General features: G+C 44.1%; 1 protein-coding gene across 1 annotated transcript in view; it reads left to right on the forward strand.

The window, feature by feature from the left end:
* vwa5b1 (von Willebrand factor A domain containing 5B1) overlaps window positions 1-25,496 on the forward strand; it is a 128,199-nt gene that overhangs the window by 94,670 nt on the left and 8,033 nt on the right. The window contains exons 18-20 of the mRNA XM_052039010.1: window positions 578-712; window positions 20,122-20,231; window positions 23,427-23,454. Of these exons, the coding sequence (XP_051894970.1) occupies window positions 578-712; window positions 20,122-20,231; window positions 23,427-23,454 (273 nt within the window). The remainder of the gene's footprint in view (window positions 1-577; window positions 713-20,121; window positions 20,232-23,426; window positions 23,455-25,496) is intronic.

Consider the following 25,496-nt stretch of genomic DNA (forward strand, 5'->3'; position numbering starts at 1 on the left):
TTTTTATAAGAAAGAAGATATCTTTATTGGTCACATGTACAGCGAAACACACAGTGAAATACATCTTTTGCATAGAGTGTTCTGGGGGCAGTCCGCAAGTGTCACCACGCTTCCGGCGCCAACATAGCATGCCCACAACTTCCTAACCTGTACGTCTTTGGGATGTGGGAGGAAACCGGAGCACCCGGGGGAAACCTACACAGACACGGGGAGAACATACAAACTCCTTATAGTCAGTGGTTGGAACTGAACCCAGGTTGCTGGCGCTGTAATAGCATTACGCTAACTGCCACACTACCGTCCCAACCCCGGAACACAATTAGAACAAAAAAAAAATGGTCCATTTTAGTGCACAGTGATCAAAGCGGTCATAATGTTGCTAAACTGTAGTGATTAGAGTGTTCTGCAGCTGTAATGTTCAGTTTCCATAGACACAAGTATCCTTTCCAGTTGGAAGTGAAGATGTTTTGAACCAGCTGTGGTGTAGAAAGGATAACAGATGGTCTAAACAGCCGTGCTTTGAAACACTATTGTTTGACACAACTTTTGACCAATTTTGTTTTAAATCTTTCAGCAGCTGTTGGATCAAAGCCGAACAATTACAGACGGTCACACTCAGGAAGCAGGAGACACAGAGGTTACTCTGGGGGCCTTGGTCACTCTCAGTCTGAATACGGATCCGATGGAGCAGAAGATGGTTTGTCCATTCTGAGTAAGGCCCTGAGATATTCATTAGTTAATTGTTATAGTCACAGAGCCACAGCAGCGTACAGCACAGAAACAGGCCCATCATGTCATCAACATTAGAATACCTTACAGCCAAGCCTTCATTAAAATTGGTGTGGAACTTATGCCTTTGAAGTATGTTACCCTGGCATTCTGACATATAATGAAATAATGTGGCCTTTCTGCTCTGAGTGAAAAGTATCTTCTGCCTTCTCTTAAACCATAAGCTTATGTCATCAGCAGCCCCAAGCAGCCCTTCCCTCACACGGACTTCCTATGACTGAATTACTCCATTGGTAAACTGCTGAGGTTTAGTTGTTGTCCATGTTGCATGTTTTGTAGAACATAGAACAGTACAGCACAGGAACAGGACCTTCACCTATGATGCTGCGTCAAACTTATTAAACACCTAACTAAACTAATCCCTTCTGCCTACACAATGTCCATATCCCTCCAGTCTATATCTCCAGTCCATGTCCCTATCTAAGAGCCTCTTAAACGCCTCTATCATATCTACCTCCACCACCACCCCTGGCAGCACATTCCAGGCACCCACCACTCTCTATGTAAAAATCTTGCCCCACACATCTCCTTTGAACTTACTCCGTCTCACCTTAAATGCATGTCCTCTGGTATTAGACATTTCAACCATGGAAAAAAGATACCAGCTGTTTATCTATGCCTCTCATTATTTTATAAACCTCTATCAGGTCCCTCAGCCTCATCTGCTCCAGAGAAAACAACCCAAGTTTGTCCAACCTCTCCTTATAGCTCATACCCTCTAATCCAGGCAGCATCCTGGTAAACCTCTTCTGCACCCTCTCCAAAGCCTCCACATCCTTCCTATAATGGGGTGACCAGATTTGAAATCAATACTCCAGAAGCAGCCTAATCAGAGTTTATAAAGCTGCAACATAACTTCCTGACTCTTGAACTCAATGCCCAACTAATAAAGGCAAGCATGCCGTATGCCTTTTTGACCATCCTATCAACCATTATGTTAGCTTTGTGAATTACTTGCTGTAATAACTCCATTGATGTTCACCCCAACATGTGGCTCCAAATCAACTCCCCTTCCTGCCCATCAGTCCAGCCTCCAGCACCAGTACATAGGTGTTGTGAAATAGATTCTGGAACAGTGACGCCAACCACAGCCACATTCAGAGCACTGAAATGCTGCAGTTCACATGCAGGCTTAAGACTCCATCTGTGTATGGGCTGTAACATTGGGGAATGTCCTTTAATGGACAACAGTGGGAACTCGACAATGGGACAACAGTGGTCAGAACTCAGCTTTCTTGTCAGGTGGGTCTCGCTGACCACAAAGGCATCAGCACCATTTTTAAAGCATGTCTGGCTTGGGACCTGGGCATCATTGGGAAGCTACCATCACTGCAGGCACTGTGGAGTTAGTTTATATTACAGAACCTCATTACAAAAAGAATGTTAGTGTATTGTTGCTAACATGATTTGATTTATAAATGGTTGTGTTCACAAAGAAAACAATAATTGAACTTCTATGCTAATCATATAGACTACTAATACGTACACCAAGCAGTGGTGTACCGATAGCGCTCTTCATACAGAGATGAGAATGTATCCAATATTATCTGCGATATCAGCGTGCACTGACATCTTTGCAGTGCTAGTCTGAAATAAGTATTGAAATTGTACAACTTAATAAAAGTTTTGAAAATGTTTTCAGAGGTAAACTAAACTAGGCCAGTAAAAAATTCTCAAATATTCACAAATATTCTTCTGTAAACCGAGGAAACCCAGCTTACCTTATTGTATTTGATCGAGGCCTTTGTCAGGGCTGTATTGGTGATGTTTCCAGTGTCAAGCATGATATCCAGGCTGCGTGAACATGGCTGAAGCATGTTTCACCGAGACTCACCAAAAGCAATGAGATGAAATTTGCAGGGGACGTTAGCAGAGGGAGAGGAATGAGGCTGGAGGAGGGAGAAAGAAAAACAACTATTTGGTAGCTCACAGTTCTAACATCACTTCTTCTCCCTCTGTCCATTTCCTCTGTTCACACCTTCTCCAGGGGATCAGTGGTGAGGCAGCAAGAACCAGGAAGAGAGGGTCTAAATTGGGAGTTGCAGCTAGTGCAGCTCTGCAGAAAATTGTCCGGGGCTCAACAGTTTACGATATTTATAATATCTATTGATGAGAGAGTGGAAAGCCCCAAATCCAAGCTTGGGTTGCCACCTAAGGTAGGATATAGAGATGTTTGTGTCCCCACCTAAGGTAGGATATAGAGATGTTTGTGTCCCCATCTATGGGAGGATATAGAGATGTTTGTGTCCCCACCTAAGGTAGGATATAGAGATGTTTGTGTCCCCACCTAAGGTAGGATATAGAGATGTTTGTGTCCCCACCTAAGGTAGGATATAGAGATGTTTGCATCTCCATCTATGGGAGGATATAGAGATGTTTGTGTCCCCACCTAAGATAGGATATAGAGATGTTTGTGTCCCCACCTAAGGTAGGATATAGAGATGTTTGCGTCTCCATCTATGGGAGGATATAGAGATGTTTGTGTCCCCACCTAAGGTAGGATATAGAGATGTTTGCGTCTCCATCTATGGGAGGATATAGAGATGCTTGTGTCCCTGGGCATCAGGCCTTGGGAAGGACATACTGGCTTCGGAGGGAGTACATTGCAGATTTACCAGAATTAAAACAAGGATTACATTCTGAGGACTGATTTCATAAACCAGAATGCATTCCTTAGAAACTCTAAGTTTAATTGGAGGTATGATTGAGGTTGTCAAGGTGTTAAGGACAACTGCTAGGGTGGTGAAAGAGAAGTGATCTACACTGGCCTGGGAGTCTGGCACCATGAACAGAGTCTAAGAATTAGTGCCAAGCTTTTCAGGATGGAGCTAGGAAACACTTGATCAACTTGAAGTGGGCAATGGAAATTAGGAACTCTCTTTCACAAACTGCAGTTGATGCCAGCTCAGTTATTAGTGTGAAATCTGAGATTGATATATATTTGGCAGCCAGGGGTATTAAGGAGTATGGAACATATGCAGGTATACAGATTCAGCCTTGATCTCTTTGCATGCTATAGTGGGCCTGAGGAACTGAATTGTCTCCTCCAATTCCTTTGTTCCTTCGTAAATCATTCAGTGATGTGGGCAGAAGCTATTAGATCATCTAAGGTAAAGTTTCCAAGTTCACTAATTAAATGAACTAATTCCTGCAAGTTGTGTTGAATACCTTTCATATTGATCTTAAGATTGAAGGATTTTTGTTTCTTTTAAAGCCATTTTCACTGAAGATGTTCTGAGTATCTTCAAGAACAGTTAGGCATTGACATACAGATAAGTTCAATACAGGGTCAGAATCATTATTAAGTCCTTTCATTGATCTGGTGCTACAAGTTGATGTACAGACTGTGCAGAATGTACAAAATCTAATACTATCACAATGTTCTGAATAGGACTATAACCTTGGGCGATCTTTTTAATTCACCAGGAATTACTGAATGTTGATAAATTACACCCAATGAATCAAGAGGAGACAATACTATAATGGAACCTAAATTTTCAGCAGAAATTTGCTTAGGGAAACATTCTTCAGTTATAAACCAATCCAAGAAGATAAGATAAGATTTCTTTATTAGTCACATGTACATCGAAACATACAGTGAAATATATCTTTGTGTTGAATGTTCTGGGGGCAGTCCGCAAGTGTCGCCACGCTTCCGGTGCCAACATAGCATGCCCACAACTTCCTAACCCATACGTCTTTGGAATGTGGGAGGAGACCAGAGCACCCGGAGGAAACCCACGCAGACACGGGGAGAACGTACAAACTCCTTACAGACAGCGGCCAGAATTGAACCCGGGTCGCTGGCGCTGTAACAGTGTTACGCTAACTGCTACACTACCGTGGAGTGAAGCTGTAACCTCAGCCCGTCCAGAAGTGACGTTCACAAGGAGCATGGGTTGGACGCAAGACTGGCATCTAGTATCTACAAATAATTTTATTTCTTTCTAGTCTTCTGCTCTTCTTCTCCTCTCTATCATAAGGTTGTTACTGCTCCAACCACTCTTGAGCCATTCTTTATAAGTCGCCTTTCATGACTTCAGGAAGTCTAAAGTTCTTTAGATCCAATGAAGTAGTTTTGGACTATCTTCTTCTACTTGCACTTGCACAGAACCAAGCCCTTTGGCCCACCATGTGCTTACTGATCATCAAGTATCCAATAATACCAATGCCATTTTCCAGCAGTTGACCCATAGCCTTCACTGCCTCAGTCATTCAAGGGCTCGTTATAGGAAGGTCGCCTCATTACAGGAAGGGTGTGGAGGCTTTGGAGAGGGCGCAGATGAGATTTACCAGGATGCAGCCCGGTTTGGACGACATGTGCTATGAGAGGTTGGACAAGCTGGGGCTGTTTCCTCTTGAGCAGTGGAGGCTGAGGGGAGATTTGATAGAAGTTTATGTGAGGCATAGATAGAGTAGACAGCCAGTATCTTTTTCCCAGGATTGAAATGTCTCGTACTAGAGGGCACATGTTTAAGGTGAGAGGGGGTAAGTTCAAAGGAGATGTGCAAGGTAAGTTTTTTACACAGAGAGTGGTGGGTTCCTGGAATGCACTGCCAGGGGTGCTGGTGGAGGCAGATAGCATAGGAGTGTTTAAGAGACTCTTAGATAGGCACATGGATATGCAGAGAATAGAGGAATATGGTAAGTGTGTGGGGAAGAGGGATTAATAAGGAGTCATTAGTTTAATTAGTACAGCACATTGTGGGCCGAAAGGCCTGTCCTGTTCTGTACTGTCTATGTTCTCATTTAGAAACTTCTTAGAAGCTGTGAGAGTCTCTGCCTCTGCCACCTCCTCAGGCAGCGCATTCTCGATTCCAACCACCCTCTGGGTGAAAAAGTTCTCTGTTCTGCTCTAAATCTCCCACTGTTTACATAGAAAAACGTGTTAACATTTTAAATTGAAGGTGAGTTTTATCTCAGTGAAATTAATATTATTATAAGATGTATACAGCTGGCTTTGGAATGTGTTCATTATTGCATCTATAGTTTATCTCTCCGGCTTTGCGTGTGGCTGGACACCAACAAACCACTCTTGAGGCGAGGCATTCTGTTCTTTGGATTTACTGGCAGATAAAGATTTAAAGTAAGTGTTGCATTTCTATAACACCTTTCACTACCTCAGCACTTCACGGTCAATGAAAGTGTAGTCGCAGTTGTAACGTAGGAAACGTATCAGCCAATTTGTGCAAAGCAAATTCCCACAAATAGAAATGTGATAAGGAACAATATCCTATAACTTAGTGATAATATCTGAGGGATGAACCTTTGAAAAACTTCTTTGAACATTACAATGGGATCTGTTATCTGAATCTGAGTGGACAGACTGATCCTTGGTGTATCATCACGTCTAGAACATACGTTTCTGTCAAACAATATCTCTTTAGAATTAAAATTTTTCTTTAAATAGGAAAATACACTGAAGTTTTATTTCATCAACGGCTGAATCTGGGGTCAGTTAGAAACAGGATTCCAATAACTTTGTACAACTACTTACAACAACTTATTCTCTGCAGTTCACTCAGAGTAATTCTCAGGTTTCTGAATGGTTCATCAACCCATGAATGCTACCTTATTATTCCTTTTTGTACACTATTCATTTATTTTTGTAATTTATAGTAATTTTATGTCTTTGCACTGCACTGCTGCTGCAAAACAACAAAGTTCACGTTATTTAAGTCGGTAATAATAAATCTCATTCTGATTTTGAGGGTAAATGCATTGAAGATTCTTTGAGGGTACAAACACAGTCAGTGTGGCAATCAGCAGGGACAGCCAGTCTGGTATCTTACATTAAACAGATAAAGTAAAACTTTGAATTCCTGTCTACAGTTGATGCTGGATCAGGATGTGGAGGCTTTAGAGAGGGTGCAGAAGAGGTTCACCAGGATGCTGCCTGGATTAGAGGGTATGAACTATAAGGAGAGGTTGGTCAAACTTGGGTTGTTTTCTCTGGAGCGGCAGAGGCTGAAGAGAGACCTGACAGAAGTTTATAAAATTATGAAAGGCATAGATTGGGTAGACTGTCAGAAGTTTTTCCCCAGGGTAGAAATGTCACGTACCAGAAGACATGCATTTAAGGTGAGAGGGGAAAGTATAAAGGTTATGTGTGGGGTAAGTTTTTTACACAGAGGGTGATGGGTGCCTGGAACGCACTGCCAGGGGTGTTGGTGGAGGCAGATACGACAGTGGAGTTTAAGAGGCTGTTGGACAGACACATGAATATGCAGGGAATGGAGGGAGATGGATCGTGTGCAGGCAGAAGGGAATTAGTTTAATTTGGCATCAGGTTCAGCACAGACATGGTGGGCCGAAAGACCTGTTCCTGTGCTGTACTGTTCTATGTCCTATGCTCTATGTTTGTTCTGGTGTTCACACCACAGACATAAGAAAATATGAAATAGAAAGAAGGGGAGGCCATTCAGCCCCTCATATCTGCTCTGCTGTTCATTAAGATCACGACTGATCCTCTATTTTCCTGCACTATCCCCATACCCTTTAATTCCATTACTATCTAAGAATATAAACTGCCCCAATGGCACTTCAGACGGTTTCATTCTTCTTAGAACAGACTGGGTTCTGCAGCTTCAGAACGTCTTTCCATTCCCTTGCAGTCAGCAACAGAAAAGTGATTTAATGTCAACCTTGCCCCAAGTTATTGGCTCACTTAAGGTGCGTAGCTAAATTTTTCTGACACTAGGTGGAGCACACCAACTGTTTCAGGCTGACATTGGCCAGTGAACACTTGGCTTAAACATACAATTATTTTGCATAGCGGTTTGGTAAATACAATCGGATTGTTTGCACTAGAGATACACACTTTTGAAAATTTGCTGTGAGTTTTCCAATATATATGATGCACACAAGCCAACAGAATGAAGTGACTTCAATTTGGTTCGCAGCACCCACCTAGGCATTGGTTGTCCGTGAGCAGCTCAGGTTTCTGGTCCTGACCCAGAAGGTCTGAGGCTAACATTGACTTTGGCGAAAAGGGACCACCCTAACCCCATCCAGTTCCCTAGGGTCTGGGAAGCAGATAGGAACAAAGGTCTGTGTGTGCATTTTTGCAAGTAAGGTCAGTTGTATCATGTAAAGATGCCATGGATCGTGTACTTGATAGGATAGGGCTGTCAAAGGTCCTTGCCTGAAGCTGGTGTAAGGCACATTGCTAGGCTGCATTTGTCCACCTTTAACTCCACACTCACTGCAAGATTTGGAAAGCTAATATTGATACGGATACCATAATAAAGATGGCTGAAAGGTGAAGCTTATTGGGAGTTTGCTGAACTTTCTCAAGGAGCCAGATATTGGCATGGAAGCTTAAACACTGGGAGCAATATTAAACTCTTTCACTTAAAGAGGGAAAATGGCAAAAAATTACCAGATTTATCACAACCACATATGTAATCTTCAAGATGCTGGCGAAGAACCTCTTGTCTAGAGATAATCCTGCACAGTCAGAAGGTCATTACTGAAAGAGTACAGCAGTGTCAGAGGAGCAGTGGTGTGGGAAAGCTACACTGTTTGAAGGGTGGTGCTCAGTAGGCACTGTGCTTTCAGAAGGCTAATACCAAGGGAGGGCTGCACTGCTGGAGGAGGAGTACTGTGGGACTGCTGCACTACTGCCGGGACAATGCTGAGGATAACTCCATTGTTGGAGGGGCAGTAATGAGGGAGTGCTGCACTGTTAAAGGGTTAGTAATGCAATGTCAGAGAGAGAATGCAACAATCTAGGCCTCTAAACTATTCCTTGGTGTTCTTAAACTTTGTTCGGAAGCTATTGTTGTTCAGCTGGTGATTACTTATTACCAGTTGGGGCGTGTCCTGAACTGTCATTAGCATATTGCTCATAACAGTTTAAGGCACATCTCACCATAAAGTGCAATACGTGTGGTTATGTGGGAGTGTGTTATAATGACATTAGATTTCAGGGATGCAGCAGATTAGATTTATATTATGGTTCAATAAAATTTAATGAAGCATATGAATTGGAGAATGTGTGGGTGTGTATATATGTGGAGGTGTAATTTTTTGTGATTAGCAGTTTAGAAATTGACCCATTTCAGCCAGATAGGCTGGGATTTTGTACCTCCTGCAGCTTCACTCTCCCTCAGATAGATCAGGGAGCAGTGAGGTAACCTGTTCATGCACACATGACTGCTGGCTGTATAACGGTGCTTTTTTTTATTCCAGTGTAATTCTGATTCAACCAGTAGATCAGTGCAGAAGCATTTCAACTTCTGTCTTAACGGACAAGGCTTAATGGATCAATATCTGACTGCAAAAACCAACTGCATAACATTAATCTCCGTGTTCAGGGAAACTGCTGCATTGACTCTCTGGTCCTGAGGTAGCGCTCCTGCAGCTTTCGTTTCCACACTCATTGTTTTCCTCAACAACATCCCAGCATTTGGATATTATTATGTTACACAAAACCAAGCTAACAACATGTGAATCCATCGATGATTATACTGGGCAATGATTTACCAGCTACCTCTCTTTCTGCACATACAGTAACATTAAGCTTCCCATAGCTGGGCACACGAACACTTCAATGAACCTGTGCAGAATACCATCCTGCAATAACTAAGCAGTTTCATCATAGGGCTGACACCAATCATCTCTTCCTGAGATCTGTCATGATATTAGACAAAAAAAAATCAAGGACAAAGAGTGAAAATTGTACAGGTGAAATAAGGTTACTTGTGAATAATGTTGGACTTTTGCCTCATTGGTACTTACGGGAGTAATTCATCACCAAATAAGACCAGAAGGTAATTAAATATTTAAAGAGCTCCAAAGGCAAAATACACTACCTTAAAACCAAAAAAGACACTTAACAACCTGACAAAATTTCACATGATAATATTTTACATGTTAATGAATCGGGGTATGGTAATATAGTGGTTAAGTTATTGTACAACTAATTAAATATTAATTCAAGGGTGGAATTCAATTCTCAGCACAGTAGTTGGTGAATTTGAATTCAAGTGCTTAGTTAAATCCAGAATATAAAGCTATTAACAATTTTGATGGCACAAGGATGTTGAAGGGAAGGTTATACAGTACCTCCAAAATCCGTGACCTTCCCCAACAAGAAGGACCAGGCAATAGGTGCAGGGGAAGGCCACCATCTCCACACCCCCTACTCCCCAAGGTACACATCATCCTGATTTGGAAATATATCACCGGTCCTTCACCGTCACTGGGTCTAAATCCTGGAACACCCTCCCCAACAGCATTGTGAGAGCACCTTCACCAGAAAGACTGCAGTCGTTCAAGGTGACAGCTCACTACCACCTTCTCAAGGGCAAAGAGAGGTGGGAAATAAACACTTGTCTTGGCAGCAGTGCTCACATCCCAATCTAAAGCTGCTGGAGATTGGTTGAACTACCTTTGCAATTTCTGCTAGCTTCAACAAGGCTCCACGACCAAACACATCTTCCCCTCCCCTTTCAATATTTCAAAGGGATCATTCCCTTTGCAACTCCCTGCTCCCCTTTTGCATCCACACCAACCACTCCCCTTCTTATGGAACTTTCCCTTACAACTGCAAGAGATGCAACACCTATACTTTTACATCTTATAGATCCATAGAGTTATACAGCATTGAAACAGGTCCTTCGACCCAACTTGTTCATGCCGACCAAGATATCTATACTAATCCCATTTGCCTGCATTTGGCCCATATCCCTCTATACCTTTCCTATCCATGTACCTGTCCAAGTACCTTTTAAATATTGTTAATGTACCTGCCTCTTCAACTTCCTCAGACAGCTCGGTCCATATACCCACCACCCTCTGTGTGAAAAAGTTCCCCTTCAGATCCCCTTTGAATCTTTCCCCTCTCATCTTAAACCTATGCCCTTTAGTTTTAGATTCCCCCACCCTGGAAAAAAGACCATGACTATCTACCCCATCTACGCTCCGCTTCCATGGATCTTTTCTGCACCCTCGCCAGCTAAATCTCATCCTTCCTCTAACCCGGCAACCGGAACCATACTCCAAGTGCCACACAGTTCTCTCAAGTGAAGCAACAGTTTTCTTTCACCTCTTTTCATCTAGTGAACAGCATTCAGTGCCCACGGTGTGGTCTGCTCTACAGGTGACAGCTTTGTGGGACACCTGTGTTCCGATTGCAGGAGCAACTCAGAGCTTCTCTGTTGCCTGCTGCTTTAATTCCCCATCAAAATCCCACTCTGGCCTATTTGTCTGTGGTCTCTTATATTAATGTAATGAGGCTGATGTGAGCTTGAGGAACAGAACCTTATCTTCTGTCTGGGGACATTGCAGCCATCCAGATTACGTATCAAATTCTGCAACCTCAGGTAATTCACTTTCTTTGTCCCTGTCAGAACTAGCCAGCTCCGCTGTAAGTCATTCATGTGTGATATTGGCTTCGTTTCTCTCTCTCTCCATCAGCAGAGCCTAACCTGCTGGGCATGTCCGACAATCCTGCATTTTGGAACATTTTATTTTCCTTCGTAATCTTACCTTGTAACTGTCCTCATTTCATATCTTTTGTTCCTTTTCTCTCTTTCTAATTGCTGCCTATAATCCATCCACTGGATGATCTCTACAACTTATCCCCATGGCAATCCTGGTCTCACCTTATCAGAGATCTTCCCTTCGTCCTGTCTATCACTCCCTCACTTTCCCTGCAACGTAACACGGCCTCCTCTACTGCCACGTTGAGGCCAGATGCAGGTTGGAGGAACAACACCTCATATTCTGCCTTGGGAGGCTCCAACCTGACGGCCTCAACATCGATTTCTCCAACTCCCGGTAACCCCTCCCCTTCTTTATCTTTTGCCCCCCCACCACTCCTTTGTCTTCCCTTATTCCTGTACCTCCCTTCCCCCGCCTTGACGACCTGCCCATCTCCTCTCCTCTCCTCCCCTCCCCCATCCTTTATTCCATGGTCCACTGCCCTCCCCTACTGGATTCCTTCTTCAGCCCTTGGCCTCTTCTATCTATCACCTCTCAGTTTATTACGTCTTCTCCCCCTCCCCCACCCACTTACTTTCCCCCTCTCACCTGAACTCACCTCTCCCCCGCCTGCGTGTGCTCCTCCCCCTCCCCCCACCTTCTTATTCTGGCTTCTGCCCTCTTCCTTTCCAGTCCTGATGAAGGGTCTCGACCTGAAACGTCGACTGTTCATTTCCCTCCATGGGTGCTGCCTGACCTGCTGAGTTCCTCCAGCACTTTTTGTGTATTGCTCCAGATTCCAGCATCTGCAGAATTTGTTGCATCAACATAAAACCAGCTTGTTTTCTCTCTTTCCTCGACCTGAAAAGATAACTCTGTTTCTCCCTCCACCGATGCTGCCGGACCTGTTGAGTCTTTCCACTGTTTTCTGTTTTCATTAAAGTAATGCTAGCAGGGCACATGAAAAATAACAAGAGGATTGGATAGAGTGATCGTGGATTTAAGAAGGGGAAATCATGTTGACAAATGTATCAGGGATTTTTTCAAGATTGTAATTTCCACAAAAGAAAAGGGTAAAGTAGTTGCTTTTGTGCATTTGAACTTTTGGAAAGCCTTTCATAAGTGCTACACAAGAGGCTGTTAAACACGGCCACATGGTGTTGGGGATAATGCCATACATTGAGCAACAAACAATCTGCTGGAGGAACTCAGTGGGTCAAGCATCATCTGTGGGAAGAAAGGAATTGTTGTCGAAACCCAAAACATCATCAATTCCTTTCCTCCCACAGATGCTGCTCGACCCACTGAGTTCCTCAAGCGGATTGTTTGTGGCTCCAGATTCCAGCATCCGCCGTCTCTTGTGGCTGCCATATACAGAGGGCTCATTAATTGACAGAAAGCAGAGAGTAGGAATTTTTGGTTTGGGAGGCTGTAATACATGGGAAGCCACAGGGATCCAGCTGTTCACTATCTACATCAATGATTTGAATGAGAGGATCAGGAATAATATAACCAAGTTTACTGGTAATAGAAAGCTGGATGGCAGTGTGAGTTTTGAGGAGGATGCAGAGAGGTTAAATAAATGGGTAGATGGAACATAATGTGGAAAAATGTGACTGCGTCTACTTTGTTGGAAAGACGGTGTATTTTTTAAATGGTGAGTGATTGAAAGGTGTTGGTGAACAAAAGCTCTTGTTTGTCCTTTTACACAAGTCACTGAATGTTAATGTGCAAGCAGTTACGAAGACAGAAGTATGTTGGCCTTTATTGCAGACACATAAATGGGATTGAAGCTGGAATATTACGTACAGGTCATGCCCCCTTTCTCCAAGGAAGTGTGATGGAGGGCGTGTTCACCAGATTGACTCCTGGGGTGCTAGATTTGACATGTGAGGTGGGATTAGGCAGACTGGATGTGTAGTCTCTTGAGTTTAGAAGAATGAGAGGTGACCTCATTGAAACATATACATTTTCATATGGGGTTAGACAGGGGAGATACAGGGATGATGTTTTTCCAATCTAGATCCCGAGTTGCAGTCTCAAGCTAATGGGTCAGCCACTTAGGGCTGAGATCAGAAGAAATATCTTCATCCAGAGGTAATAAATCCTCAGTATTCTCTACCCAAGAGGCCGTGGAGGCTCAGTTACTGAGTATAGTCAAGGCAGAAGTTGCTGGAGCTTTAGATATTAAGGGAATCATCAGGTATGGGATTGGTACAGGAAAGTGGTACTGAGGTTATCCATAAGACTGAGATAAGAGCAGAATTAGGCCATTTGGCCCATCTAGTCTGCACTGCCATTCAATCATGGCTGATTTTTATTTCTCAACCTCATTCTTCTGCCTTCTCCCTGTGACCCTTAACTTCTTACCGATCAAGAACCTATCAATCTCTGCCTTAAATATACCCAATGACTTGGCCTCTACAGCCCTCTGTGGCAGAAATTCCACAGTTTCACCACCCGCTGGCTGAAGAAATTCCTGCTCATCTCATTTTTAAAGGGACATCCTTTTACTTGGATCCTAGACTCTCCTATTTGTGGAAACGTCCTCTCCACCTCCACTCTATCCAGGCCTTTCGGTATCCGATAGGTTTCAATGAGATCCCCCTCATCCTTCTGAGCTCCATCGAGTACAGGCCCAGAGGCATCAAACACTCCTCATACGTTCAACGTTTCATTCCCGAGATAATTCTTGTGAACCTCCTCTGGACCCTCTCCAGAACTAGCAAACCTTTCCTTAGATACGAGGCCCAAAATAGCTCACAATATTCCAAATGCAGTTTGACCAATGCTTTATAAAGCCTCAGCAGTATATCCTTGCTTTTATATTCTAGTCCTCTCGAAATGAGTGCCGACATTGCATTTGCCTTCCTTACTACTGACTCAACCTGCACTGGGACTCCCAAGTCCCTTTGCACCTCTGATTTCTGAATTCTCCCCTCATTTAGAAAATAGTCTACGCCTTTACTCTTCCTACCAAAGTGCATACCCCCACACTGCCCTACGCTGTATTCTATCTGCCACTTTGCCCATTCTCCCAACCTGTCCAAGTCCTTCTGCAGACTGCAACACTACCTGTCCCTCCACCTATCTCTGTATTGTCTGCAACTCAAATAACAGAGTGAGGCATCCTCCTGTTCCTTTGTCTTATTATGTTCTTCTTCTTATGATTGTTTATTGTGAGATAGAACAGAGCCCCCAACATTACTCTTAAATGTGACAAAGCAGAGAATGGTATCTGTAGAAAGCTAACTCTTATCTCAGTCCAGAAGAAGTGTCACAACCTGAAACATCGGCTGTCCGTTTCCCTCCACAGATGCTGTCTAATGCGCTGAGTTCCTCCTGTATCTTGTGTGCTGCTCCTATCTCAAGCTGCTCTACTTGTGTAGACCAATGCATGAGAAGCCATTGCACTGGAGGGAATCCACCCCTGGGAGTTTTGATGATGGATTCTTTGAGGTCCCTCTCACTGTCTTGGTTTCTGATCCAAAATATTTCCTCATTAGTCTCTTCAAGTGATGTCAGTGGAGGAGAGCTTGCTGGCTGGAAATTCCAGTTGAAAATGCTGGCTTTCAGATTTTGGAACTTCAGTTGATCTCAAACTTCTGCACCCTCAGTGTTGAATACAGGAATCTGAGATTTACTGACTGAAAGATGTAATATCACATCTATCACTATGCTCTGTCACTGGACTCCATAGAGCCATAGAACACTACAGCACAGAAAAAAGGCCATTCGGCCCTTCTAGTCTGTGCTGAAATTTATTCCGTTGGTCCCATTGACCCGCACCCAGTCCATAACCCTCCAGACCGCTCCCATCCATGTATCTATCCAATTTATTCTCAAAACTTAAGAGGGAGCCCACATTTACCACGTCAGATGGCAGCCCGTTCCACACTCCCACCACTCTTTGAGTGAAGAAGTTCCCCCTAATATTCCCCCTAAACCTTTCCCCTTTCACCCTAAAGCCATGTCCTCTCATACTTATCTCTCCTAATCTAGCTGGAAAGAGACTACTCGCATTAACTCTGTCTGTACCCCTCATAATTTTGTAAGCCTCTATCAAATCTCCCCTCATTCTTCTACGCTCCAAGAAATAAAGTCCTAACCTGTTCAATCTTTCCCTGTAACCAATCTTTCCCTAATCTGTCCAAGTGGAATCATAGAGACACAGAGAGGTACAGCATGGAAACAGGCCCTTCGGTCCACCAAGTCCATGCTGACCTTCAACCACCCATTTACACTGATCCTACATTAATCCAAATTTTTTATTCTCCCCACATTCCCATCAACTCTCCCCTCCCCCAGATCCTACCCCTCAACCACACACTAGGGGCAATTTACATAGGCCAATTGACCTACCAACCCACACACCTTTGGGATGCAGGAGGAAACCGGAGCACCCAGGAGAGCCCCATGTGGTCATAGGGAGAACGTGCAAACTCCACGCAGACAGCGCCCGAGGTCAGGATCGAACCTGGGACTCTGGCGCTGTGAGGCAGTGTCTCTACTAGCTGCACCACTGTGCCACCCAGTCCTGTGTCGCAGAGTTCAACAGCAGAGCCCTGACTCACTGGGATTCTTCAGCATTGTGCTGGGAACTGCCTCCTCAATCTTACAGCAGCCTAGAATCAGATACACTGGCATTCAAGGTTTACCGATCAGGAGCTAGGGAAAGCTTTAACTTTTAAAAGTTATTCTATTTTACTTAATATTTGTAATTATAACTGCATTTCTACTTTTTTTCTAATTTAGTCTTTTAAAAATAATTTTAAAAGATTAGTTCTTTTATTTTCTTTCTTTTAAAAGTTCCTAAATGTCAGAACTATTTAAAAACTGTTAAAATCCTTGACAGGTTTCATAGGTGGCCCAGCTCCAAGCAGCTTAGTCTTTGCTGAATTTTTTCGAGGCATTCTGAGGGGTAGTAACCAAGTGATACACCACCTGCTGAGAGTGCAGAGGGCTTGTGAGATCAGCTCTCCGCATGCAGGTGAATGTCCACATGCATGGACCACAGGCCTTTAACGTTTCTCTGCCAAAGCCGTAAGACAAAATGAAAGGGTCTCAGTCTAAGCAGCCAATCACCAGCTATTTTTACACCGTGCCTGATTTTCGTTACCCTTGTCATAAGTGGACTGGCTGCCTCTTTGCTCAGAATGAAGTTCAAGAGCGGAGACATATTCACCCACTCTGGAGACACAAGAGACTGCAGACTGAATGGAGCAGCAAACTTAAGGGGCTGCATCATGTACTCTTGCTCCTATTCGAAATATCCTGGTGTTCTTGTGGTCTCCTTCACCCTCTCCACCACAACATCTCTCTCATCCTTCAAAACATTTAAAACCTCTCTCTTTGAATAAATTTTAATTCTTCAGCCTTAATACCTCCTTAGGTGCCTGCAGATCAGGACAGCAGGTTTTACTTGATAGGCTCTGTGGGGCACCATCTCTGTTTCTATGATCTTTCTCTGTAGAACACTCAACCGCAAAGTTTTTTGTACTGGTGCATTTTATTCAATATAAGTAATAATGTAGCAGTTTGAGGAAATTGGAAATGATAGAAACCTCCATTCAGTCCACAAGGGAGACTTGGTCTTTCTCAACTGTTCATGAACTAGTTGCATTAATCCTTCTGATGTCTGATAATGTATGTTGCAGTTGTGCAAGGCATCAGTGAGGCCACACCTGGGGTATTGTGTACAGTTCTGATTACCCTGTTAAAGGAAAGATGAGGGGGCCAGGTCAGGAGATGAGATCCTTTCCCATCAGGAGATGAGGGTCTGCTCCTCAAGCTTACGTTCTTTGGGACAGTGTGTGGAGGCCAAAGACGGAGAGGCTAGACTGGGTGTGGGACAGAGAATGGAAGTGACAGGCAAATGGAAGGTCAGGGTCTCCCTTGTGGACTGAATGGAGGTTCCTGCAAAGCAGCAACATGATCCCCATACCACAAGCAAAGTACAGATATCACTGTCTTTCTCCCTCCTAATCCAACTGTGACCTCTCTGTCTTTTGCCTCCTTCACTGCCAAAAGAACAGCACACGGTCTTTATCCCAGGGAAAGGGAACCAAATACTGGAGGCATCCTTCTAATGTCTGATAATGTATGTTGCGGTTGTACAGGACGTTGGTGAGGCCACACCTGGAGTATTGCGTACAGTTTTGATTACCCTGTTATAGGAAAGATGTAATTAAGCTGTAAAGAGTGCAAAGAAGATTTATGAGGATGTTGCCGGGACTCGAGGGCCTGAGTTACAGGGTTGGGCAGGTTTGGACTTCATTCCTTGAAGTGTAGGAGACTGAGGGATGAGCTTATAGAGGTGTATAAAATCATGAGGGGCATAGATAGGGTGAATGCGCGCAGTCTTTTCCCCAGGGTTGAGGAATCAAAAACTAAAGGGCATAGGTTTAAGGTGAGAGGGGAAATATTTAAAAGGGACCCAAGGGGCAACTATTTCACACAGAGGGAGATGTGCTATGGAATGAGCTGCCAGAGGAAGTGGTTAAGGCAGGTATAATAATAACATTTAAAAGACACTTGGACAGGTACAGGGATAGGAAAGGCTTAGAAGGATATGGGCCAAACGTGGTCAAATGGGACTACCTTAGATGGGCAACTTGCTTGGCAAGTACGAGTTGCACTGAAGGGCCAGTTTCTGTGCTGTATGACCTTAAGAACCTAGAAATTCACTCCATTAGTAAGTGTGTGGGTATTGTACCTCACTACCAAAGTCAAAGGCATGAATTTAGGGGGCAGAGTTCAATATGCTGTCACCAACATTAAGCACATTTTGTAACTGGAGCTGAACTTGTAGGCATAGTACCTTGGCACCAGCTATAGGTAATGAATTGATTTTTTTTGTTAAAGATATTAGTTGCGTTCATTCCCAAGCCAGAACAGTCAACTTTGTGAAAAACTGAGAGTTGCCACAATTATTGGATTGCCAAAAATTTCACTTCACAAAAAATAATTTTGACTCTTTGATACATTACAGATTCGACCTTGAGTTTATCACAGAGTTTCCAGGCTGGAACACTGACTTGTATTGAACCAATGCTACAGGTTCAGCTCAGCCAAATTACTATCCAGTTAGTTTAATTGTCGTCTGAAGCCCAAGAGACACATCGTAGAATATTCATTGGAGCTCAGGGAAATTCATCACCTCTCTCCATACTGACTGTCAGATCAATCATCTTTTACTCTTGACATATAATGAATTAAAAAAAAGAAAATCAATCAAATGAACTCAGAGAAAGAAATCTGAAATTTTGATAGTTGTATTACTGATCTACCGGATGTGATATTGATGTGGTCAGTAGTAGGACCTAAATTCGCAATGAACTCACACAAGGTTGTGGCAGGTAACTACATGGGAGAGACTGACTGCTAATGTTAGAGGTATCACTTACTCTAGAATGATTATCAATATTACAGCAAATGAACTCTACACAGGTTTTCCACTTGCAGAGTGTGCATAACTTTACAGAACTAAACTTCTCCCATGGATGGAAGCCTCGTCAATTCTACTGTTTTAGCTACGGAGAGTTTCAGAGCAAAAGACCAGTGGCCCAGATTGTTTCTGTAGATTAGATTAGTTTAGATTAGATTAGGATAGTTTAGATTAGATTAGTTTATTGTCATATACACCAGGGTGCAATGAAATTCCTCGCTCGCGTGAAGCTCACAGAGGAAACAGTGTACATGATGATAATAAATACAGCAATAAAAACAGTGATGAATGCAAAAAATGCAGAGCTGTGAAGTGATGATGCAGCTTTACAAAACTCTGGTTAGACCACACTTAGAGTACTGTGTCCAGTTCTGGTCGCCTCATTATAGGAAGGATGTGGAGGCGTTGGAAAGGGTGCAGAGTAGATTTACCAGGATGCTGCCTGGATTAAAGAGTATGGATTATGAGAAGAGACTAAAGGATCTAGGGCTTTACTCATTGGAGAGAAGGAGGATGAGGGGAGACATGATAGAGGTGTACAAAATATTAAGAGGAATAGATAGAGTGGACAGCCAGCGCCTCTTTCCCAGGGCACCAATGCTCAATACAAGAGGGCATGGCTTTAAGGTGATGGGTGGGAAGTTCAAAGGAGACGTCAGAGGGAGGTTTTTCATCCAGAGAGTGGTTGGTGCATGGAATGCGCTGCCTGGGGTGGTGGTGGAGGCTGATACGTTGGTCAAGTTCAAGAGATTGTTAGATAGGCATATGGAGGAATTTAAGATAGAGGGATATGTGGGAGGAAGGGGTTAGATAGTCTTAGGTGCGGTTTGAAGGTCGGCACAACATTGTGGGCCGAAGGGCCTGTATTGTGCTGTATTGTTCTACGGTTCTAACAGCAGACTAGTGCAAAGATTGCAGTGCAGTCTGAAGTAGTCCAAAAAGAAACGTTAAATTGACAATAACGGAATAAGCGAGAGAGGGAGAGTTAAGTGTCCAAGAAGGTGGCAGCACCACTGGGAAGGGGGTGTGAGAGAGGGGATTGGTTCAGGAGTCTGACAGCAGTGGGGAAGAAGCCGTTCTTAAGTATGGACGTCCGGGCTTTCAAGCTCCTGTATCTTCTCCCAGAAAGTAGAAGAGAGAACAGGGAACGGCCAGGGTGGCAGGCGTGCATTAGCCTTCCTGAAGCAATGCACTGTGAAGGTGGACTGGATGGATGGGAACGACAAGCCTAGGAGGGACTGGAGCCCAAGGTTTGGTGGCCATTTCTGAGTGGCTTCCACTGGTCCCTGTTGGTACGGACGGAACGTAAAGGCAGAGATTCCTGGTGTGTGTGGCTGAACTATTTTCTCCCTCAATTCCCTGAGCCGTCGGGGACACAACATCGACGACCACGTGTTTCTGTTGACCTAATTTATTCGATCTTTTACCTTGGCCTGTTGTGTTCGTATATTTTTCAGCAATGGAGGATAACAAGCAATCACCCTGCACATCCCCTTCATCCTCAGGGTGGGAGAGAAGCACGGAAGGTACGGACCAAACAAACGGTAGAAAAGAAGTGACTGCTTGCGTGATTTGATTTCTAACTGTTTTCTGTCTAACTGTGCATAATAGATTTCAACAGTGACCCTGAAGCTCAAACATGTCCAGAAGATTTAATTACCTGTGACAGAGAGAACGTTAAATCTTATTCTCACACAGTATTAGGCTTTCAGATGGTGAAGAGGATCAGTATTGAAAGACAGAGAAATGTAATATCCTGAGTAACACCTTATTAACTAAATCTTATTGCCATGGTGATGGCACTTCTTCAGGTTTTGCTCCGTTTCGGTGGAAGTTAACACCATGGCTGGAAGTGGGGCAACTGTGACACATTGCAGAGTGAGCCAGCTTCCATGGGAATATAAATAAGGTTTATATTCAGGATCTTGAACAGCCTGATTGTACTAATGGATAAATTGGAGGAATTATTGAGTGACATGTTCATTGGATCAAAGAATCACAGAAATTTATGGCAGAGAAGGAGGCCATTCAGCCCATCCTGTTCATGCTGTCTAAAAATGGATTCAGCTTAACCAAACATGCAGACACATGAATATATGAGTAAGGGGCACGAATGGGTCAGCCCACCTCTCAGATCTGCTCTACCTTCCAACTGGTTCCTGAGTCGGTTGATCTTATTGTAACCTCTACTCTGCTTTCTATCCCCCTTGACTTTACACCCACCTCCGTCCCCTTCCCCACCTTGCTCATCAGGACTCTTGCCAGCTCACAATCTGTGGTCCTGCATGTCACAGCTCTTCAGGTTTTGATGTGAGTGCCCCTGCCTACCGTCCCCTTTCAAGCCAGTAAGTTCCAGACCCTCAACCCTTGACATCATGAAAATTGGTTCCTCAATTCCTCTCAAATCCTACCAACTAACTTAAATTTAAGTCCCCCAGTTATTATTCTCTCTGCCAAGGGCCATTGATCCATCTTCGATCTCCTGTAATTTTACACTCCTCAGTTTAATCTCATCTCAGCCTTCTTCAGTCCAAAGCCAGTCCCAGCATGGGCCGTCTCTCTAATTAATTATGATACGCACAAATCTCCTCTAATGCTATTGCATCCTTTCTATGGTGCGTTTACCTTGTGCTCACAGCTGGCGAGCAATCCCAGCCACATCTGGAGGGCAGGTGCTTTTCCCAAGTCCACAGGACCAAGTTGCTGCTCCTTCCCTCAGGGGCAGCATCAAGGCGGCCAACCTTCGGCAGGTTTGGATTCCTTCACAATCGCCTGACAATTGTGACCAATTCACACACTTGCACAAGCACCCATCGGTAAGGGCTATGGAGGGCAGTGGGTCTGAAACTGTCCACCCAAGGGTGCTATGGAGACTCAGTTGCTGAGTTTATTCAAGCCAGGGTTTTGGATATTAAGGAACTCCGACAGTCTGGGATTAATGCAGGGAAGGGGCACTGAAGTAAAAGACCAACCATGACCTTGCTGAGTGACGGAGCACGGTGAGGGACTCTGTCTTGTTGTTTCTATTGGTTCAAGAGTTTGACAGCAGTGGGGAGGAAGCTGTTCTTGAGTCCGGACTTCTGGGCTTTCAAGCTCCTGTATCTTCTCCCAGAAGGTAGAAGGGAGAACAGGGAATGGCCAGGGTGGCAGGCATCCATTAGCCTTCCTGAAGCAACATACCGTGAAGGTGGACTGGATGGAAGGGAGTGACTAGCTTGTGAAGGACTGGAGCCCAAGGTTTGGTGGCCATTTCTGAGTGGCCTCCACTAGTCCCTGTTAGTACTGACAGGTACATGGATAGGAAAGGTTAGAAGGTTATGGGCCAAACGTTGGCAAATGGGACTAGCTTGGATTGGCATCTTGGTCAGCATGGACCAGTTGGGCTGAAGGGCCTATTTCCATGCTGTATAGCTCTATGACTCTATTTCTTATATTCATCTGGACGAGGTGGATTGCCAGAGTGAATGTGAGGAGACAGGCCTGATGCAGAACAATTAATCATTTAACAGTGAACTGCAAGATGCACAATGAAATCAGGATGTAGATGGAGATATCTTACACATCCTTTTACCATACAGAAGGAGGCCATTCAGCCCATCAGGTCTGTACTGGCTCCCAGGGGAGCAATCCCATCAGTCCCAATCCCCCCCCCATTTCTCTATAGCCCTGCAATGTTTTCTCTCTCACTTGTGTCCATCAACTCCCCCCGATTCTATTTGCCTGTGCCCTACACTAAGGGGTAATTAACCATGGCCAGTTAGTTACCAGCACGTCCTTGGGATATGGAGGACACTGGATCAGTTGGATGAAATCCACATGGACACAAGGAGAATGTGGGAACTCTGCACACAGACAGCATCGGAGGTCAGGATCGAACCTGGGTCTCTGGAGCAGTCGGGCAGCAACATAACCACTGTGACACCCTATCGAATCTCAGGAATGAGTGAAAGTTTAAGAGACCAGCCTAATGCTGTGTCTAAAGCTTAAAGACCAGATTGCTTAGAGCCATACCTTGGCAGGGAGATCGGATGGTGCATTTCCTGGCTCTGATATTGTGTCTCTAACTCTGATCTCTGTCACCCACTGGATGAATTGTTGCCATGTGGAAGTTTCACTGTGGGGACCACTGATACTAATGAATAGGAAGGTGTTGCAGAATGTAGAATCAACCTGCACACAACGCTGAATTCAACAGCTTCAGATAATCAGCACTTGTAGAATTTTCCCACCGTATTCTCTCTGGTAACTTCTGATAATTATCCAGCATTTACATCTCCCCGAGACTATTGTTCTCTATGCCCATCCTTCACCCCTTACTATCACCCCCTTGGTCACAATCCATTCTGTCCTCTGCCCCATCTCTCCACCCTGCCCTCTTTCTCTGCATCTTAAAACCTGCTTTAACTCTAACCTTTCCCAGTTCTGGTGAAAGACCATCACACTGAAACATTAACTCTGCTTCTCTCTCTACAGACGCTGCCTGACCTGCTGAGAGTTTCCAGTGTTTTACATTGTGTGAACCTCTGATCTGCAGCACCTTCTCAGTGTTGGCATGGCTCTGCTCTGGCCCCAAGTTCTAAAACAGTTTTTAATTTGATTTGTCATACAAAATCTAAATTTTTCTGATCAAAATTATATGTGCATTCGCAATGAATTCGGAGACATACTTTACTATGAGGCAAATGTGTCACCTTGACAATTTCTGACAATTTGTCTCTTTGTCTTGCAGTTTCACTGAAAAAGTCCTTCGATTTCATCACAGCGATCCACTGAGAGCCTTTTTACTGCAGGTATCTGAAATTAGTGCCGTTATTAACTTAACTCTTCAGCTTTGAAACTGGATTCTACCCATGCTCGATGCACTATTGAATTGTTGTGTTCCCTGCACAAAATTGGGTGTCAACTAAAATGTCTCTAACTTGGGACTTCCTTGATTTAAGAAATCCCTGCTGTTGTTTTCACCCATTTTGAAGTGTTAGAACCTGTCACATGTCCGCAGACGGTTGTTGCTTGCTGCACCCTTCGATGCCGTCTCATTCAGGTACTGCATGCTGGGAAGTGGGTCATTGGTGCTGAAGAGTACTTTCCATGGCAGCCATGCAGATGAGGGAAAAGGGGGTCAGAAGTGGAGAAGGAGAGGGAGATGTAAAGGGAAGGGGGAGGGGGAAATGGGATGATGAGAAAAGTCAGGATGGAGATTTAGGGGAGAGCAGGAAATTGGAGTGTGGGAGGATTAAGCAGCCAGTCTGGGCTCCAGATCTTCATCAGACTCTCCCATGGTGATCACCATGGCCACAGGATCACATCATTCACATAGGAGCTGCGATGTTTATCAGTGCAGCCTGTTTGTAGAAGGGTAGCTCTTTAATTCACTGCAGGGAGATTGAAAATAAAATCAATGCCTCAGGCAGGAAGCAGTTTAATTCATGAATGCTATCCCCTCATGCATGCTATGTGCTTTGATCCTTCATTTACTGCAAGATACAACACAAGACGTAGACTGTAACCTTTTGGTCCAGTCTTTGCTGGCAAACCAATAAATGGAGATAGCATTCTCCAGTTGTGAATGAACAAGTAAAAAATAAGTTGGGCTTTCAGATGCCAGCACATAAACAGGTGTGAGAGTATTGAAACACAAGAGACTGCAGACACTGGAACCTGGAGCAACAAACAATCTGCGGAGGAACTCAGCAAGTCGAGCAGCATCTGTGGAGGGGAAAAGGAATAGTTGACGATCTGGGTCCTGATGCAGGTTTTCCGCCCGAAACGTCGACAATTCTGCTCCCCCCCACAGATGCTGCTCGACCCACTGAGTTCCTCCAGCAGATTGTTTGTTGTGCGGTGTTGACACTGGTATTCAATAAACTGGTTGTCAAGGGACAAGTGCCTTTCAAGCACTTACTTATTGTGACACAAAAGGAGGCCATTCAGCCCATATGGTCCATGCTGGCTTCCAGCACAGCAATCTCATCAGTTCCAACCCCTCTTATCTTCAACTCTCAACTCTCTTATCATCAACTCTCCTTTGCTTTTTTTTGGCATTTACCTAAACTAGGGGTAATTTACAGGAGCTAATTAATCTACCATACGTATCTAGGATGTAGGAGGAAACTGGAGCACCTGGGGGAATTCATGCAGTCACAGGGAGAATGTGTAGAATTCAGCATAGCCAGAGTCAAAATCAAAGTCGAGTTTATTGTCAGATGCGCAGGTCCAGGTGTGCACAGGTGCAATGAAAAACTTACCTGCAGCAGCATCACAGGTACAGAGCATCAGATAAGCAGCATTCACAAGAAAAACATAATTAAACATAAATTATACACAATTTTTACAAGAAGGAACACCATTAGAACAAAAACAAACTAAATCCTCAGGAATCTGTACTGGGACCCTTACTCTTTGTGATTTTTATAAACGACCTGGATGAGGAAGTGGAGGGGTGGGTTAGTAGGTTTGCAGATGACACGAAGGTTGGGGGTGTTGTGGATGGTTTGGAGGGCTGTCACAGAGGGACATAGATAGGATGCAGAGTTGGGCTGAGAAGTGGCAGATGCAGTTCAACCCAGATAAGTGTAAAGTGGTTCATTTTGGTAGGTCAAATATGTTGGCGGAATATAGTCTTAATGGTAGGACTCTTGGCAGCGTGGAGGATCAGAGGGGATCTTGGGGTCCGAGTCCATAGGACGCTCAAAGCGGCTGCGCAGGTTGACTCTGTGGTTAAGAAGGCATATGGTGTATTGTCCTTCATCAATCGGGGAATTGAATTTAGGAGCCGAGAGGTGTTGTTGCAGCTGTATAGGTCCCTGGTCAGACCCCACTTGGAGTATTGTGC

The sequence above is a fragment of the Pristis pectinata genome, chromosome 26, assembly GCF_009764475.1.
Source record: "Pristis pectinata isolate sPriPec2 chromosome 26, sPriPec2.1.pri, whole genome shotgun sequence".
Classification (NCBI taxonomy): Eukaryota; Metazoa; Chordata; class Chondrichthyes; order Rhinopristiformes; family Pristidae; genus Pristis; species Pristis pectinata.